Genomic DNA, 14171 nt, shown 5'->3' with positions numbered 1-14171 from the left:
GGTTAATGGGAGATTTTTCAGGGTCACTTGCAGTAACTTTTGGTTTGTTGGAGATTACTCAGTCACCTGTATTAACTGTTGGTTAGTGGCAAATTTCTGAGGATCAGTTCTAGACCTACTGGTTTATAAAAGCAGGCTTGGATTGGCACACCATAGAACCAGAGGGTTCTCCAAAGTTTCTGTATTGTGAATAGAGCTCCTATTCTCAGCCAGTGGTCTATTCTTAACAGCCACACTCAAAGCTGAGAGATGCTGCGCCGTGAAAGCTTTTACTAGGGAAGCGACACTGCATGGATGAATGCAGGAAATGGCATCAATTCCTGGACCTCTGTGGCTCTAACATTAATCTGAACTACGCCTCTGTTGGTGACATAAACAGGGATTACCTCAAAATCTCAAACATTTTAAAAGGGAGAGTGTCTCAAGGACACTGCACAGGGGAGCAGCAGCATGAGGAATGGAGCTGGAACAGCATGTAAGTTTATTCAGGTAAGAGTCAGTAGGGATCCCTTCCAGATAAGTCTGTATGTCAGTGCGTTTACAAGACTAATAAGGACAGGCAGATCACTCATCTGCCCCAACTGAGGATGAGAGATCTGTCTTTCATAGTAAAATCTTGTTACAGTGTCAGGATGTATCATAAAAATCACAGATGTTGACTAGTTTAAAAAAAAAAAAAAAACAAATACTGTCATATATTTCCCCCCCGTGAATAAATCACAACAGCATGACATGGCAACAGTTTTATTAATTGGGAGTATGTCAGGAATGTAGCAGAAAATATTATTTTGGCTGATGTTAGAAGTGTCAACTGCACAGTTTGGTCTGAAGAGTATATTTGGTTATTAATAGAAATTACGGATATAGAAAATATGCATATTTAGAGAACAATCCCCAATTGGTCATAAGGTAATATATATGTTTCCATCTCAACAAAATTATACCAATACACCAGGTGAATTACACTTGCATAGTGTAAGTCCGCAATATTAGAGCTTGTACTGTTTAAAAGAAACAGCAAAACAAATCACTTGTGTGTTTCTTCAGATGAAACTCTATGGGTGAAACTCTATGGAGGAAACTCTATGGGTGGAAATATTTGGTACTCCATTTGGTTTGCTTTCATGCTGCTTCTAAGAAAGACCAAATACAAGTTTCAAGTCAGATGGAAATCAAAGAGTGAACTCACCTTTAAATCAACTTAGAGATTACGTACTTAGCAGGAACTCACCAATTTTCTATAACCTTGGAACCTGCTTGTATTTGCCCACATGCTTTCTTCCATTCACTCCCAGATACCACAATAATTGGTCAATGGTCTGGGAGAGGTCACCACAGCAAAAGGAAGTTATCTCTGAATAACTGGTGTCATATACAGAAATAAATCCAGATGGATGTTCCAACTCTTTCCACTCTAACATCAAGCAAAAAAACTTTGGCAAGAGTTGAACAACTACTAATTATAAAAAGATGAATGGGATACTGGATAAATCAGTAGGGAAAGCAGAAGCCACGTTAACTACTGCCTTTAACTTTAATATGCACAGTAAATCCACATTCTAAGCATTTTCCTTTAACCCCTCCCATATAGCCTTCAAAATGGCAGCAGCAGCTTTGGCTCCAGGGTCTGGTCGGTTGAGAGTGGAAGATCCGATGTAACTGGCCCTGCCTGCTCCAGCCGTCATGTGTTTTGTGTCTTCTGCAGCATCAGAAGCTCTCTGTAAAGAATGTCATTAGGTAACCATAGTACATTACCAGAGATTGCTTTTCAACATACTGTATATCTGCTTTTATAAATGTTACCTTCACTGCATTGCCAAGGATCTCCATTACATCGGATCCAGGGTCTTTTAGTGATTTGAGGACACTGTTCGCAGCACACAGAGAGTCTAGCTACAATACAAAAAATATTACGTAAAATGTTCAGAGGCAAAGGGCCAGAAATGAAAAAAAATGCTAAAAAGGTACTTACCATTGTCCTATCTCCAACCTCTGCTCCTCCATATCTAAGTGGGCACAAAGAAAAACTAATAAGTATACTGCAGCTTAGAATAGTAAACATACAAAGACGCATGCTCCCCTATGAAATACACAATGAAGCTGCCTTCCTTATAATGAAATCCTTATATAACATTAAACCCAAAAAAGGAAACGGTGCTAATAAAACCTCAATACCATACATTAAAATCAATCGGTTATTCTCCCTCCAAATATATACAGCCTTAATGGTCTAAATACCACTGCGTTTTATCATCCAACGTCTTCAGCAGCGAAACGCGTACAGCGCTGTTGCATCACTTCCGGTTCCGGCTTCTGATTGGAGCGCATTGCATTCCACAGCTCCGCATACATGCTCCTTTGAATTGTTTAAACTGTGAGTGCCCATCTATTTAGTTTAACAATAAAAGCAGTTTATACAGTATCACACTATTGGCCTCTCTTTGCATACATGGTCCCGATACGTTTGATCTGACACCGGAGTACATACCCCATCCCAGAGCGGACACCCCTGTATCCTGGGCCTTACCATAGGACCCCACTGGCCATCCCCCAGTATACCTGTATCCCAGGATCCCTGGAGGAGGACAGGACCCAGCAGAGGGATTAATCCATACTTCTATACCAGCTCTTTACCCCTGTGTGGGGTGGGTACGTCCGGTGAGTGGGCTACTTACCCTAGGGGGCACTTAGCACCTCACTCATCACCCACCACAGGGTTTATTTATCTATCGTTTTTCTTATGAAGATATCTATGGAATTATTTTTCACTTGAATGGACTATAAACGTCACCTAGTCACCTTATTGGACTATTAGCATTATTTACGTCACTCAGTCACCTTATTGGATTATTAATATTATTTATTCACTTTTATTGATTCACATTTTATACCATATCTGTGTCTATTACAGTATCACTTTATATATATATATATATGTTCTCTTTTTTACTAGTTCTTTATCTAGCACAGTCATTGGCACTTGTCACTTTATTATTCTTTGATTCCATATATATTTTTATTGTTTTAGATTACCTGTTTAACCTAATTTCCATTGTGTATGTATATATATATATATATATTGGAGATATATACGTCTATTATCTACTCACCTTATACACTTGGTCTCTTTAATTTACCATTGATTATATTAATCACTCACTGCATTTGCACTTTATATTATATTCCTGTACCTTGTGTTATATTTATATCTGTGCTCATATACATTACTCCTATTTTTCCTCACTCATTTAGTCTATCCTGTCTAGATATCATCATATTCTTTTAGTAGACAGCGCCATTCCCACACTTTTTACCTTGCTTTTATATAGCCTTGGCTATTTTCTGGGAGGCTGCAGCCTACTGACACACCCATTATATACCCTATAGCGCGGAGTCTTATACTTCCAATCTTTGTCCTTTACCTTTTCATGGCTTCAATCCCAGCATCCATTGCAGTTGCCCAGGCCTCTGCTCCATATTCGTTCTCCAATGGCCTAGTTGCAGCCATCAGGAATAGACTATACAGCTAAAGAAACAAAACTAAATATATGTAAATACACATCTACATGTATGATGAAATATATTTCACATCTCCATTATAGACAATTATTACTAATCAAATCAATAATTCATAAAACGACATTTATTTGCCATGTCATTATAAAACTTGTGGAAAATAAACAAAATATAGTGTCAGCTATTTATCACACTTTATCTTTCTGTTTCTAATTTGTCAGAGAAGTGGTGACCGGAAACTAACTTGTTTCATCCACAATGCAGCATATAGTTCCTGAACACACAATCTTCTGGGGCCGAGGGAGATTCCTTGCTCTGGTGTAAGCTCATGTGTACCGAAATCCAGTTTTGGGTGGTTTATTACATAAGCCTGCTCTTCTTACTAATATGGTCTGTCCATCTTCTGCCACTCTATATGTAAATAAGCTGCCAATCAAGGTTGGTGGGACAAAAGCAGGATAGGCCACACTTGACATCTATGGGAAAAGTTCAAATTTGCATGCAGCTTTAGCTGCCTATATCTCTGGATCTACAAGGGGTGTCTCAAGAATCAGACAGATTTAATGATGGACAGCATACACTGAATTCTTACACCTTAGGTCCACTCTCTAACGAATTTTACTCAAACAGGGCTTAATTGTAAAGTTATTTTATCTCTACAATTAAGCCCTGGCTGGGTGAAATACATTAGAGGGGTGTTAGTAATAGAAAGTCTGCATCATGGAAAGTTCCAGTGTAAAGCCTAGTACACACAATCAGAAAATCAGATGAAAAATACTGCTTTCAAATCGATCGTTTGATAATCTGATCGTTAGTACACAGCTTTTAAGAGCCGATCACGACAGTTCACCGGAAATTATCTGAAGGGACAAAAACACAAAAACCTTTTTTGTACAGGGGGGATAAAAATCAATGATTTAAGAAAAAGAAAAATCATATTTGTTTTCATTTTTACCAAATTTATTTTATTAAAATGCTTTAGAAGTAAAAATCTATCTAAAGACATTTTTCTATTTAAGATACATTAATAATTTAGTTTATTCAGCATGCAATAGAACTTAGAGGAGCTTAACTACCAGCAAGAGTCCTTATATTTAAAAAGCACCCGTCATTTCAGATACATCATGGCAGTGCCTGTTAGCCGGCATCCACTCACCTGCTGCCGCCACGTCCCTCACCTTGTTGTGTCACTGCCGCATCACCAGCCGTCCCATTAAAGCGAATGGGACTGTCAGTGAGTCAACAGCGGGTCAGAGGAGGAGCTGCTGCGGGACAGAGATGACAGTTGCTCTTTAAAAATTATAATTTAAATTGAGTTGATTTAAATCAAGCCTTTTTACTAGTGATTTAAATTATGATTTAAATTGAGATTTAAATCAAATCCACCCTGATCTCGTACAATACCAGATATTACGATTTTCTTTTAATCAGCACAATTTTCATCTGAAAATACAATACATTACATCACTTCCAAAGTTGTATTCTGTCATACAAGAATTTTCGTAAGTTGAGTAACCTCTTATTTTCGATAAAAAAAAAACTAGGACGATCATTCGTCTAAAATTTTTCTTCATGTGTACGAGGCTTTAAGTCATACGTTTTATAGATTCATAAGGCTAAAAACACAGCCCAGTAGGAAAAGCTAACATGTTTCAGCCCAAAATGGCCTTAGTCATAGCTACCATTAGAGGGGTGGAACTAAAGTGAAAAGTGTCAATCATTAAGCTTGTCAGATTCTTGTGACATCATTGGTGTGCAGCCCATTATTTGAAGAGCAGGCTCCTGAGCTTTGCAAAGCCACAGAGTGAAGGAACGAGTGAGCAGCTTAGATACAGTACGGCAAGATTTTGGGAGATAATTTGGCCAGTGAATTTCACGAAAGGTAACCTCTGCTTGTGCATTAGTCATCAGTTTGATTAGTGTATTCCTTACCTTGAAAAAGTAGTAGAGACAGCACAAAATGGTATTTGTAAATATTACTAATTCAGTTTGCTCTTACCGCGCCAGATGTGCCCCCCATCTTCTCCAACAATACATTTGACAAAGCAGCAAGAAGGCGTGATGGCTGAGAAGGAAGATTTCCGCTGTTTATCCACTCACTGATAGCTGCAAAAATTCCACATTTCAGCATTATGTGTGCCACTATATATCAAATCAATGCTTTACAGCAATACCCACCGTGCGCTGCCCGTGCATGTGTGTTTCCACAATCACCATCCCCAGAAGCACGGTCTAAATCATTCAGCTCATCTTTTAGTGCCAGTAGGGAACTGCACACATGCGTCAACACTCGCTGGTAGACCTGCACATTAATGGCTAACATACAAGTAAAATCAGTATTTTAGCAGCATTGTAAGGCACAATAATGAATATAATAGTAATAAACAGCAAAAAGAAATGGCAATGTAGAAAAAAATTTCAACACTTCAAACTTCAAGACTTTTGTAATGATCAGTCTTTTAATGGGTTTTAAATGTGGTTCTCCTCTAACTTTTAAGCTCACTACACATTACAATCTGTCTAAAAAATATTCCTGGGATCTACCAGCAGCTATGTAATCCATGGTTTAGGGAGATTCTTATATGGTTTTTGAAAAAAAACAAACGTTGATTGTAAGGTCAGACTGTATTATGTATAATGAGCTTGATGTAGTTCTGAGGGCTAAAGGTTTTTTAAGGATTTGGCATGTCATTTTTTTGGGGGGCTGGGGGGAATGGGTATCTAGTTTTGCCAGATACCCAGCTCCCACTTCTGCTCGGGCTACCTAGGCGACTCGAGCAGAAGTTCTCATCTCCCCCTCCCTCCCTGCAAACTTCTGAACACGTCACAGGTCAAAGAAGATTGCACAAACCAATCAAAATACGCTTATTGTGATTTTTTTTATCAAAAATATGTAACAGAATACAAATTGACCTAGAAGGATGAACATTTTGGGAATGTTATATAGCAGAATGTAAAAAATATTGTTTTTTTTTCAGAATTGTCACTCTTTTTCTGTTTATAGCGCAAAAAATAAAAAACCGCAGAGGTGATCAAATACCACCAAAAGAAAGCTCTATTTGTGGGAAAAAAAAGAACATCAATTTTTTTAGGGTACAGCGTCCCACGACCGCGCAATTGTCAGTTAAACTAACGCTGTGCAGAATAGCAAAAAATGGCCTGGTCAAAAGCTTTTGTTGCAGAATTGGTTAATAAAATACAAAAATGACTGGAACTCCGCTTTAATGCATTCTCTACATTAGGGTAAAACATTTTTTTAGGGGTAAATCCCCCCAAATACTTACCTGAGCCCGATCTCAGTCCAGCGCTGTGCCTGAGAGGAGTGATGTTCCTCTCAATCTCCTTCCTCACTGGACTCTGTTAGAGCCGCGGGAGCCATTTGCTACCACTGCTGTCAATCAAATTCAATGACAAGGTAGCGGGGGTTGGGGCCGAGCAGCATTACGTGTGTCAACAGAAACACAAGATGCGGCTCCGGATTGAGCCCGCACGAGTAGCGCTGGATACTACGTAAGAGGCGAATCGGGGCTACTCTGTGCAAAATCATAGCATAGAGCAGGTAAGTATGATATTTTGTTGTTTTAGAAAAATAAAATCGGAACCTTTAATATCACTTTGAACATAACAAGGAGGTCTCTAGTCAACCAAACCTCCAGGTTCCTATCAGTGGAGTGCATTCTCCACAGACCATTAGAAAATCTGGTAAAGAATTTAGTATCATCATAGCATTTTTTTTACTTATCCTCCATATGCAATTACTATTTGAAATGATGTATGCACACAAGAATACATGGGTCCAATCTAAACAGAACACACAGCTTTACGCACCACCAGGCTCAGTTCTTTCAGGCTGGGTATTTTCAGGAGCACACTGGATAGTGCGTGTCTGACCTGTTACTTGAACACATGGGACACGGGGCCACGCAGGAGCAGATGTATCTTTATCTGAGAAAACACAGTACAAAAAGGCAAATTAGACAATCAGGTGACATGGAAGAACTGTATTACTCGAACTGTATCACCCAATTAAATGCACAAAGATTCCTGTTATTACCAAACAGCCGCAAAAGCTCTGCTGTTGTCTTCATTATGGTGAGAGAGACGCCACTCATTTCAAGGGCAGTCATGAAAGATCCAGTCATTGCCCGTTCTATCCGCAGCCCCCGACTCTCTAAAAAGAAAGAATCAATGTCAAATAGAATTGTGGATGTACTTTATTGATAGGATAATCAGAAGATAGCTCAAATATTACTTTTACTAACCCAGTAGGTGTACAACTGTACTGGCTACAATCTGCAACTCCAGACAAGATAGGCCTCCCAAATTATTCACGATTATGATAATGGAATCACCTAAAAAAATACAAAAAGCTTTTAAAGGAGAAATGCACACAGATATTGTGATAATCTTTATTTTAACTTTTTAGTATGTTAAATAAATAAGATCAGCATGGGTGCCTCTCTACAACATCAGCAAACACATAACTGTCATTTCTTATCATTACATAGCATAAAGATGCCCTTATGTCTGTAAAGTAGAGGAAAGGCAGTTGTAATTCTAACTTTTTTCTTTACCGGTACACCTACACACCGGAAAGTGTAAGTGGATCTTGAATTTTACTGCAGGGTCCACTTTCACTAAAGCAAATGCAGCAATGTCTTCAACGGTCCTACATTCTTGGTTGCAGGCCTTTACTCAATTACCCTAGTATAGAATTCACTGTATAGTGATGTTAAAGCAGAACTAACCCTTTACAGCCAATGAAGCTGCCATTTTAGCCTCTGTTTGATGGTGTTGCACATATAATGAGCTATGAGACCAGCCATTCGATGGCTTGACTATTCGGATGGGAGTTAACCTAAGCAAACTAGATACTGTAACAGTTATCATTCGAGGCATGCCTTGAATGTAACTGTTTTGGGAGAAAGTTAAATTGATGGGTTTAGTTCTGCTTTAAGAAGTAAGAATCTAAAGAGTAGAAGATAACATTCTATATGTAGCTCCATGGTTGACCATAGAGTGAGAGTACAATACAAGGCCAGCTCGTTGCTCTTACCTACCTGGCTGCAAAACCACTCTTGATTTGCTGGCTTCATTGGTCATGTGATCTATCATAATCCTTACAACCTCATCACAAGACATCATCTGTTAAAGGAAGACAAAATAATGGTGAAGCAACCAATGATCTCAATTCGGAATTTTTTTTTTGTATCCATGTATTTGTCAGATTTTACCAAGTTGCTAAGACTGTTAATGTAATGACCGCCAGTCCCAGGCTGGGACTAAGGAAACCAGCCAATGTCAGGATTCATATTGATAGTCATTTAGAAGGCCTGTAAACCTTGCCTGTATGAGCCGGAGCAATTTCCAAGACCCATATGCTGTTTATAGTGCACGATTTATTAAGTGCTATGAGCAGTAATCCCTCTGAATAGGTCTGCTTTACACCCCACTCAGCCTAACAGTCTGAGCACAACCCCATAAATGCAGGGAGGTTTCTTTAGTGAACATATTAAAAGGAAAACATGGTTTGTAGATATTTATGTGAAAATGAAAATCTTAATATAAATAATTATATCTACAATTGTTACTGTTGGAAAAACTGTGTACAGTTTGTAAATAAATGAGTATGGGGCAGCCATATTTTCCAAATATAAAAGCAGGCTCTGCTTCCTACCTAATAGTATAGTATAGTATAAAACAATGACTGAATTTCAAGGCTTCACACTCTCACTACAAGCCTACGGGTCAGGTCTGACTGTCTTTAAGGCTATACCATCATTAAGGCCTCATGCACACAGTACATCAAAAATGCTGCTTTTACAGGCGTTTGACGTTTTATTTTTTTTCTGCCTTTAAGCACCCCTCTATGTTAGCCTGTGTGCCCATGCACACATAGGTGTTCACAGGTGTTTAGAGGCAGAAAAAAAAAACATCACTAGAGTGTTTGGGTGAAAAAAAAAAACCGCCAAAGGTGCATAGACGCACAATAATGGCAGATGTGTGTAGGTGCGTTTGTGCGTTAATGCATTCTAATGGCCAGGAAAAAAATTGGATATTCTAGCCAATAGAATGAATTATTACCAAACACATCAACAAATGTGCAGAAACACGCATGCAAAACTCAGCTTTAGGTGTGTTTTTTAAGCTGTTTCCCTCCCCTGGAGCAAAGGCAACCAGGTGAGGAAACAAAATAGAAAAAAAAAAAAGTACTGTATGCATAGACCCTAAGTGTATTTCAGGGCAAAAAAAAAATACCTGTTAATCCTACCAGAAATCCAATAAATGCCCAACTTCCTGAATACCCTGAGTTATCAGCCTGCCCAATTCTCTTTTGTGGAATACAGAAAGCTTTTCACTATGTTATAAGATGAAGAAAGAGGGAGATATTCTCTGGTCCCAGCAGGCTTCCTGTACTAGGATGACAACGCTGCTCCTCCATAGATACCATTCAGTGAGTGAGAATGTGTTACTGGCAGGATCATCCAGTGAAATACAAAAAAATAATGAACCCAGGGCTGTAAGCCTAAATATACCGTATTACATTTCTTTACATTTACATTTTCTACATGTCCCATGTTTTTAGGTTTAGATACACTGAAGGCAGTGAACGCTAATCCCATTCTCTGATATATCGATGACTAGCAGAGAAAGCATTTAATATTCTACAGATGAAATATGATCATAAAACTACAGAACAGCGGAGCAAGTAAAAACAAAAAACAAAAAAAAAAACGTGCAAGTCTCCTGAAATTTTTTTTCAGGCAAATGTCACAACAGTATTAGCATTCACTAAAGTTTTCTCTTAACATGCTGCACCAGTTGGTGTTAAGGTTAAAATCCAGCCAATGGGGAGATTTTCTCTCATTTCCCATTCTGGCAGATAAGACAAAGGGGTCCCAGACAGCAATAAAGAAAAAAAAAAAGTTTTACGTTTTCCTAATCACTTCACACTCACCAAAAATAAGAAATAGTTTTGTTTTGAGCTGGGCTTTATTTATTAACAATTTCTGTATAATGACACATACAAACAGGAAGGAGGACACTTATTGTACACACCGTGTATCTTTGTACCCCAGCCTCACCATGTATACCTGTACAAAAAGAAAAACTCCAGCCATGAATTCAAAAACAGACATAAATAAATATACTGTACATTTAAACAAAAATTCTATTAACAGAACTAAGGAAAATGGTCAATCACTAGGAATCAGAAACACTGCAAATAAATGCAGATTTCACTTAAGGCAAAAGTACTTTCCTGAGTTTTAACTGCCGATATGACATAACCTGCTGTGTTCAGCAGGTACAAATAATTTAAATGTACGTTAGTAGAAGTTTAAAAAAATATAAATACATCAGCTTTTCTCTACCAGTAATTTCTATTAAAAAAATTCTAAATTCTTTTTTTTTTTTTTTTTAATTCTTAGAAATAAGAAAGTGAAGGGAGTTTTTATTTCAATGAAACAGTGGACCATAACTGTTCATGCATGCTCTATCAATTCCAATGGCTGGCACCACAATAATCATGTTTATTAGCAGTGTTTCTTTAGTTCCTACCTGGTATTTCTGGTATTGTGACTAGTTTTGATATTGATATATTTGCCTTTGATAAGAGAAAGTGTTACTTGATTCTTAGCAAGGAGATTCTTGCTACATACACAAAGATGTTTGGATCAGGGATCCATCATTTTTTCCTTACCCCTTTAAAAAAAAAAAAAAGAGGTTCTGTTTTTGCATATTTGCATACCCTTTTAAAACTATATAGCCTGGAATTCATAAAGTGTCATAGACACTCTTTAGAATATTGTTGTGCCTCCACACTACAAATGTTGGTGCCTCCAACAAATTCATATACCTGTTGGACACTGGACCCTTCTCCATGCTCATTGCAGGCTTAGAACCCCCCTTTCCCAGCCAACCAATGACTCCATTCAGCTGGTTAATGACACCAGCCAGCATCCATGGCTCCTCTGTTTACCTTCAGCTGTCAGCTGGAGAATCCCCCAGCTGGCAGCTGAATTTGGCTGGGAATCAGTCACCAGCATATCTGCCCCTCGGTTTCCTTTTAGCTGGCAGCTGGGGAATCTTCCAGCTGGCAGTTAAATGGGGAGGAGTCACTGGTTGCTAGGCTTTTATGCAACAAAGGAGCGATATGCGGAAAGCTGTCACATTTATGACAGCTTCCCAGCACAGACATGCCCCACTCTGAGCAAGATACCCCCCCCCCTCTTACTTACCTTAGCTTGATCCTGATCCAGCGATGTGCACTCTTGCCGCTGTCTCCCTCCTCACTGGGCAGATTGATAGCAGCAGGAGCCATTGGCTCCCGCAGCTATCAATCAAATGCTCTGACCAGGGAGTGGGGGCGGAGGCGGCGCAAAGCCACTCGTTTTGTGTCAATGGATGCAGGCGGGGTGGCTCACAAGTGCCACTATAGACAGAATTTTTCTATGGGGGCACTCGCCGAAAATGAGGAGCCTGGATTACCAGCGGGGACCACAGAAGAAGAGGATCATGCACAACGATTGTACAGAGCAGGTAAGTATAACACGTTTATTATTTTAATTTAAAAAATAAAAATGAAGGTTTAATGTAATAGGAAGAACTACCTGAATCTGTCACCAACAGAAAAGGGTTGTAAATGCTTGTATGCCCCCATAGTCTCTTATATGCACTCTTTGTTTTCCATGTTCCACTGGCAGAGTTTACCCAATCCCCATAAATCAATCTTAGCATTGTAACCCAATTGTGTAGGACCATGGCCTAATTTTCCCAAAAGGTTTAATGAAAAGTGTTTTCTTACCTAATCCCAATTCAAACTCATCTGCTGCAAGTTCAAAAGTATGTCCTGATCCTGGCACACTGCATGGAGATAGACTGACACCCAATGTACCTAGAACAACAGAGGAGAGACTGATGAAAGGTAAATGCCAAGAAAGAAAATTTTTGTTGTTTGCCAGCTAATATCATACAATGTCTCATAGTTAATGCTAGCTCTGATATAGGTGCAACAGCACCACCTTGTGACACATATTAAATACAGCAATTTTAACATGAAGAAAAGAGAAAGGTCCTTTGTGAAAGCACAACCTGACTCATCCTATATTTTGAAAAAGAATTCCCTGTAAATAATACATACCTATGCTGTAGAAATTAAGGCACTCAAAGGGGATTTTTAGGTTACCATATGTCTAGCTCAGTTCCCAGCCATTTAGTGGGGATCATATGACTATATGCTAATATAATGCAGGAAAAAAGGATGGAGGCGGCGGGGCTGCCAAAAGGTTTTTTTCTGCTATCCGAGGCTCCGTTCAAAAGATTTATTCTCACTTCCTGTCATGCTGAAATTCTGACAACACAGGAAGTGAGGCGAACTCTCTAACAGCAACACAGAGATAAAAATATTTTCTTTAGTAATGAGGGTAATGCTAAATTTTTATTTCTGTCCGTGTCCCAAATGCAGATTTCCCCTTATTTCCTGTCTAATGAAAATGTCAGCAGGACAGCAAATGAGGATAAATCTCTCTAAAAGAGCCCCAGATATTTAAAAACTGACAGGAGTTCTAATCAATCTCCACACTAATCAATAACTAGGAGAAAAAAAAAAAAAGTTTTGTCTTGACATACTTATATATATATATATATATATATATATATAGAAAAAAAAGGGTAACTCTTAACAGTTAGCAACATATTTTAAAGCCTAAGTTTAGTGTTTTTTTTTTTTTTTCATAATAAGCATCAGGACAGCACTCGGAGGACAGTCAGATGAAGGATTTACCTCCACCATTCATCGACCCCTTTTCATTGTTGAAGCTGATAGTACAGCTTCTATGAATGGAGCAAGTATGCGAAAAGGGCAGACATAGTCAACACTTTTGAAAAGTGCCTGTTATAGGTACAGTTTATTTTTTTAAGCTCTGCAACATCAGAAGATGGAAAAAAGATGTTAAAGATGCGCTGATTAAAGGTGAATTGCTGCCCTAAATATTGGAAAATAATGTAAAAATAGTGATAAAGTGTGCTATCCTGGGAAATGCATATATGACATAGCATACTTTAAATAATAATAAAAATTTGAGTTATCCAATAGGTAAAAAACAAAAAAGAATGGGTTACTAATCCATGTAAGTAAGTGAAAAAAAACACACACATGAAATTGTTAGCTATATAGATATTCATATACAATGTGTCAAAATGTAACATTTGTTTTGCTGTTAAGAAACAGTTCAGAAAGACAAAAGTCCAATCCCTTTTGTAAAAAAGAAAAAGGCTTCACTGCCCGTGACACAAAGTGAATTGATGACAGCAAAACAGATGTTACACTTTGACACATTGTATATGGATATCTAATTAAGTAACAATTTCATGTGTGTGTTTTTTTCACTTACATACATGGATTTACTACCCATTTTTTTTTGTTTTTTAACTATTGGATAACTAAAATTTTTATTATTTAAGGTATGCTATGTCATATATGCATTTCCTAGCACCAGAAGATGACAGCTGCAGGGGGAATCAGGGGGGCAGAGGACTGACTATTTCAAGCACCACAGCAGCCACCAGCACAAGGGATATTTTTCATTCATTGTATTTACTGTCCCTGGTTCCGATTTTAAAAAAAAAAAGTATTTTCATTAAACTTAAGTTTT

General features: G+C 38.2%; 1 protein-coding gene across 1 annotated transcript in view; it reads right to left on the bottom strand.

The window, feature by feature from the left end:
• Positions 1-756: 756 nt before the first annotated feature.
• TKFC (triokinase and FMN cyclase) overlaps positions 757-14171 on the bottom strand; it is a 30539-nt gene continuing 17124 nt past the window's right edge. The window contains exons 6-17 of the mRNA XM_082271092.1: positions 12323-12412; positions 10576-10610; positions 8577-8661; positions 7779-7868; positions 7571-7687; positions 7345-7461; positions 5695-5832; positions 5516-5622; positions 3423-3526; positions 1973-2006; positions 1804-1893; positions 757-1718 (exon numbers count right to left, since the gene is read on the bottom strand). Coding sequence (XP_082127218.1) covers positions 1560-1718; positions 1804-1893; positions 1973-2006; positions 3423-3526; positions 5516-5622; positions 5695-5832; positions 7345-7461; positions 7571-7687; positions 7779-7868; positions 8577-8661; positions 10576-10610; positions 12323-12412 — 1166 coding nt within the window. The 3' untranslated portion in view covers positions 757-1559. The remainder of the gene's footprint in view (positions 1719-1803; positions 1894-1972; positions 2007-3422; positions 3527-5515; positions 5623-5694; positions 5833-7344; positions 7462-7570; positions 7688-7778; positions 7869-8576; positions 8662-10575; positions 10611-12322; positions 12413-14171) is intronic.

Source organism: Pelophylax lessonae, assembly GCF_965119305.1.
Source record: "Pelophylax lessonae genome assembly, chromosome: 10".
Classification (NCBI taxonomy): Eukaryota; Metazoa; Chordata; class Amphibia; order Anura; family Ranidae; genus Pelophylax; species Pelophylax lessonae.
This window is presented reverse-complemented; position numbering and strand designations above follow the sequence as displayed.